The sequence below is a fragment of the Limulus polyphemus genome, unplaced genomic scaffold (assembly GCF_000517525.1).
Source record: "Limulus polyphemus unplaced genomic scaffold, Limulus_polyphemus-2.1.2 Scaffold10965, whole genome shotgun sequence".
Classification (NCBI taxonomy): Eukaryota; Metazoa; Arthropoda; class Merostomata; order Xiphosura; family Limulidae; genus Limulus; species Limulus polyphemus.
Window position 1 is genome coordinate 10,432 of NW_013676575.1, and position 5,982 is coordinate 16,413.

At 34.7% G+C, this 5,982-nt stretch overlaps 1 protein-coding gene across 1 annotated transcript in view; it reads right to left on the reverse strand.

Annotated features, from left to right (window-relative positions):
* The window catches only part of LOC106476589 (ABC transporter G family member 9-like), a gene marked incomplete at its 5' end in the record, with an annotated part of 15,337 nt that extends 9,993 nt beyond the window's left edge, over nt 1-5,344 (reverse strand). The window contains 7 exons of the mRNA XM_022380406.1: nt 935-1,209; nt 1,837-1,997; nt 2,254-2,382; nt 2,860-2,923; nt 3,221-3,254; nt 4,708-4,869; nt 5,244-5,344. Coding sequence (XP_022236114.1) covers nt 935-1,209; nt 1,837-1,997; nt 2,254-2,382; nt 2,860-2,923; nt 3,221-3,254; nt 4,708-4,869; nt 5,244-5,344 — 926 coding nt within the window. The remainder of the gene's footprint in view (nt 1-934; nt 1,210-1,836; nt 1,998-2,253; nt 2,383-2,859; nt 2,924-3,220; nt 3,255-4,707; nt 4,870-5,243) is intronic.
* Nucleotides 5,345-5,982: the final 638 nt, after the last annotated feature.

Below are 5,982 nucleotides of genomic sequence, written 5' to 3' on the forward strand. Positions count from 1 at the left end.
TCAACTACTTAACAAACAGCACCTTAACATCTTGTTTCTCACACTATTAACAGTCATTCAACTACTTAACAAACAGCACCTTAACATCTTGTTTCTCACACTATTAACAGTCATTCAACTACTTAACAAACAGCACCTTAACATCTTGTTTCTCACACTATTAACAGTCATTCAACTACTTAAGAAACAGAACTTAACATCTCAAACACTTACTTCATTTCATATCAGTGGTACACAGGGATGGACTAGACTGTAAAATTCTACCAGGAAGAGAACTAGAGGGGGCCATAAATTTGTCATAAACATAACAAAAATACATACTTAATAAGTAAGTGTAATTTAATGTTAAAATACTAATCATATGTAGTTCACATGTTCTGTAATTTTAAAAACACAGAGGAGCCCTTCACAATATATGAGATAACATCTTCAACACAAGTAAATCCTTTTCAATGTTCATCATTCTTGGTCGAATTAACACACATGTTAACTTGAACGTTGATGTGATGACAATAAACAAACAATTATTTCTCTATTGTGCTGACAGAATATTCATCTATTTTTTATGTATCTTTCTAAGGGGACCCACCAGAATTTTTCCCAGTGTCCAGATGAGCGACCAGTCTGCGTCTGGTGGTACATCAGTCTGATTTAATTTTTTCACTCATAATAAATTTTGAAAAAACCTCAGCAAATTATGCTACATTTTTGGTGAGGAAAACTTTACTTTAAGAACAACTGGTCAGATCATAAAGCCTGCTTTTGTCATGCATCTGGACAGTGAAGTCCAGAGTAGAAAATGTAAGGAGCAGCTTTTACCAAAAGTGACACTTTGTGATGCATTATATTTCAACATTCCCGATGTTGTGAAAACATTTTTCGTGTTTTAATGCACATTTGGCTTATTTATTACATCTAAATCCCAGTTACTTACCCAGCCACGAATGTCTGAGAGTGTAGACTCTGTCCTCTGGATTTGGAACCAGATAAGGCCACAAACCAATCCAAGGCCTACAGTCTGAACCCAATTAAGTTTGGACAACATACGGCTTCGGGCTTCAATGAAATTTCTCTGAGTGAGAACTTTTAGTTGTGTTGAAAAAGATGTTGGCCATTTTTCTTCTTCCTGCAGATCATCTTGACTACTGAACTTACAGCTGGTTACTTCAGAACATGACGACCTGCCTGAATCAGAATCTTCCTGAGATGCTGTAGAATAATGTATGAAAGTTACAATGCATATCAAGTCTTTAACAGCACGAATGACAGTCTGATAAGTCAGCACAAGTGACAGTCGGATAAGTCAGCACAAGTTACAGTCGGATAAGTCAGCATGAGTGACAGATGGAAAAAGTCAGCACGGGTGACAGTCTGATAAGTCAGCACGAGTGACAGTCTTATAAGTCAGCACAAGTGACAGTCGGATAAGTCAGCATGAGTGACAGTCGGATAAGTCAGCATGAGTGACAGTCAGATAAGTCAGCACAAGTAACAGTCGGATAAGTCAGCACAAGTGACAGATGGAAAAAGTCAGCACGGGTGACAGTCTGATAAGTAAGCACGAGTGACAGTCTGATAAGTAAGCACGAGTGACAGTCTGATAAGTAAGCATGAATGACAGTCTGATAAGTCAGCAAGAGTGACAGTCTGATAAGTCAAATAAACTGTTCACAGTGATGAGAAAATTACACAAAAACTTATCCTAACAGGAGTTTCATTTATCTGTTCCAGAAGTTTTGAATCACAGTTCTTCCTTGACAAATATTCATAATGCTAGGCCATGTTACAAGTTATAAGAAATTACACTTCAAATAGCTGTTTACAAAGACATCTCACCTAATTTATGATAAACAGTTTGCAACTTTCTGTCTTCATCAATCACGACCCTCAGCTCCACTGGTCTGGCCTGGTTGTGTTTGCATGGAGGAGCTATGTTCCACATGTAGGTAGGATGAGAAGTTTCCTTGATGCTCCTGGGATTATGTTGTGATGGCTCACTAGGAAAAGGAAACAATAAACATATTACATTATTTTTATTACTAAAAACTAGATGTTGATTAGAAACTATTATGAAGATCGATTTGTAGGGTTTCACACCTTAAAAAATATAATTATTCATGACATCTGCATTTTATTTGACCTTTGTTTACTGGACGTTCGTGCATAAATCAGATACCTAAACTAATAAATATTCCATTTTTGCAGGGAAGAGTTTAGCGTTAATTCCGACAGATGGCACTAATAACTACTTACCAGTGTGAAACGTTTTCCCATATCTGCTTATTACATTTTGGACATTCTAAAGTAGACACTGGTGTGTTAGTTGTTTCATCTTCTTTCCTTGTTAAGCGTATCCTTTCATTGGAAAACCTTAGGTTCTTCCTGTAAAACATGCAGCTAGTCAGCTCATGTTCAATACTTTTTTAGTAACTTCTAATGAATCAGAGTGAGACAGTAAAAATGCTTTATTTACAACAGTTTTAGAGAAAAATTTAGATTTAATATCAATTTGTTAAAGAATGAAGACACAATACATTGTGTGTCATTCAGGGTAAACTTTAAAGTTGAAAATTATATGAAAACACCATTTAAAAGAAAACAGTTCTTATAACGTTTCAAGCAGACAGTTTTAGTTAGGTAGTTGCAATGTTATGTTTTGGCAACTTACAAACTGTAAATAACTCACACTTACCCAATACAAAGATGACCATTTTTACAAAGATGACCTTAGCAAATGGCTGATTAACAAAGATGACTCTGGCAAAAGGCTGATTTTACAAAAATGACCCTAGCAAGCAATAGATTTTACAAAGTGGTTGACGTTCAAAACCAAGTTGACACTCCCGAGAAAAAACTTACCCAGTTTCACAAGCTGCTGCAATTATTTTTTCTTGAACCTCTGGACCCTTTTTAACTTGCTCCACTGAAATATAAGATAATGTGCATCAAAACTCCCACCTTCTAACATTAGAATCTTCAAGCTTTACATCTGTGAAAGTTGATTTTATAAAAGTCTATTAAAGTCAACAGTCTTATAAGGAGTTGATACCTGTAGACCAGTACCAATGAAGTAATGTAACACTATTGTAGTCAGTGGGGTTATAAGGAGTTGATACCTGTAGACCAGTACCAATGAAGTAATGTAACACTATTGTAGTCAGTGGGGTTATAAGGAGTTGATACCTGTAGACCAGTACCAATGAAGTAACATAACATTTACTATTAAAGTCAACAGGCTTATAAGGAGTTGATACCTGTAGACAAAATTAATGCTCGTATAGCTCTGACATGTTCCTTTGTTTGACTAACTTCTACTTTTAATAAATAGGTGTAAGTTAATTAATGCTCGTATAACTCTGACCTGTTTCTTTGTTTGACTAACTTCTACTATTAACAAATAGGTGTAAGTTAATTAATGCTCGTATAACTTTGAAATGTTCCTTTGACTAACAAAGTGTATTGCTTTCAATATTTTAAAAAATAACATGTAGCCTCATTCATTGGCACAAAAAATAATACAATTGAAAGTGTTTTAAAAGCAGTCAAACTAATTTTTCATTTTTTGTTCTAATTTAAAGCTGCACGTTTACGAGAAACTTGTGTTTTATTTTAGGGAATTTACAGTTTCTAAATTTGTGAACTTTGTGTCCAAACTTACAGATAATTTGTTTTTTAGTAATTGATAAACAAGCAAATGTTTGATCATATTTTCACTCAGTATTTGTGTTTCAGCTAGCATACTTTGGTGAAACAAACCAGGTTGTGGACTTCTTCAGTGGTATTGGTCTACGGATATCACCTCATTATAATCCTGCTGACTTCATTAGTAAGTGTTACATTAATTCAGTGGTATTAGATTTCACATATCACCTCATTATAATCCTGCTGACTTCATTAGCAAGTGTTACATTAATTCAGTGGTATTAGATTTCACATATCACCTCATTATAACCCTGTTGACTTTGTTAGTAAGTGTAACATAATTTCATTATAACCTTGCATTAATAGCAAGTGTTACATTACTTCATTGGTACTGGTCTACAGGTATCAACTCCTTATAACCCTGTTGACTTTGTTAGTAAGTGTTACATTACTTCATTGGTACTGGTCTTCAGGTATCAACTCCTTATAAGCCTGTGGACTTCAGTAGTAAGTGTTATGTTACTTCATTGGTACCTACTTTTAACAAATAGGTGTAAGTTGATGTAAGTTAATTAATGCTTATATTACTCTGACATGTTCCTTTGTTTGATTAACTTCTACTTTTAATAAATAGGTGTAAGTTAATTAATGCTCGTATAACTGACATGTTCCTTTGTTTGATTAACTTCTACTTTAATAAATAGGTGTAAGTTAATTAATGCTCGTATAACTGACATGTTCCTTTGTTTGATTAACTTCTACTTTTAATAAATAGGTGTAAGTTAATTAATGCTTATATTACTCTGACATGTTCCTTTGTTTGATTAACTTCTACTTTTAATAAATAGGTGTAAGTTAATTAATGCTCGTATAACTGACATGTTCCTTTGTTTGATTAACTTTATTTGTTAAAAGTAGAAGTTAGTCAAACAAAGGAACAGGTGTAAGTTAATTAATGCTCGTATAGCTCTGACACTTATACCTGTCCATTATATTTACAAATAAGAAGTAACAGGTCAAACAAAGGAACAGGTCAGAATTTTAGATGTACTGACTAAGTTTTACCTGTCCATTACAAAGCAGAAGTAACCGGTCAAACATGTGAAAAATCTGACTGGAAGGTTGGTGGACAGTGATTACGACTGTCTTGTTTTCTTTTTCAGCATAGTTCTTTAATGTGGTCATGAGAGAGAAAGCTGTGCTGGAGTCTAACCCTGATGTGGGCTCCTGAAATACAGAACATAAGAAGTCGTCGGATCTTTTCCAAACAATTTCTAAGATGCCATGCTGACAGTTCTTACTTTATGACTCACATTTCTTAGCTTCAAAGTAGAAAAAAAAAATCCAAAAAGTGTTTAACCTTCGTTAAATTTGTTGAATGATTTAGTTCCTATAACTTGATCGAGTTATTCCAGATTTGGTCGTTTCTGTAATTAATCGTCTCCTTACATGTACTAAACTAGTTAACTATATTATATTAAATAATTCGTAGAATGTCGGCAGATGGCGACACTCATTACCAAGACTAATTGTTTTTCTTTACATTGGTATTTTTATTTCGATAAAAAAAATTGTGTAAAACATATTCTAATTATACATACATCAAGCAACATTGTGGTGGGGTTGGTTAGGAGCTCGCTGGCGATGTTTGCTCTTTTCTTTTCGCCTCCCGAGAGTCCTCGCCTCATCATGTCTCCGATAACTGAAAAAAATAGGTATAATGAGTCACCAGTTATTAGCAGAGATGTATTTAAAATGTACACCATCTAAAATTGTTATCAGTCAAAAGTTAACTGAAGTTGTGGAAGAAACTGACGTGTCCTAGCGGAAGTAGTAGGCACCTTCTAACGGATATTCGCGCAAAGCTATAACAGGGCTGTCTGCGCAAAGCTATCTTAATTCTTTTACTCGCAGACTAGAGAGACAACATCCACCGCCAACTGTTGAGCTCCTACAATTCTGACCGAATAGCGAGATTTGACCGTGACCCTTATAACGCACCAACAAGCTCAAAGTACGGAGCGGGCCTTTTTTTTTTCAGTAACTAGTGGTAAAATTACTAATTCGTAAGAAATTCAGACTTTTTTCAGTTACAATACTTTATTTAGAAAGTTTTCTTTTGTTGATTTATGTAATGAATTAAGTTCGAAAGAAAACACACTAGCGAAAACAGTAACGAGTAACTTAATGTTTATTTACTCTCTAGGTATATTTTACTTGAATTTAAATACAGAATACGTTATGAATACCATGGAGTGCCCTAACAACATAAAGTCAGGTGAACTAGTCAACAGGCCCGGCATGGCCGGGTGGTTAAGGTGCTCGACTCGCAATCTGAGG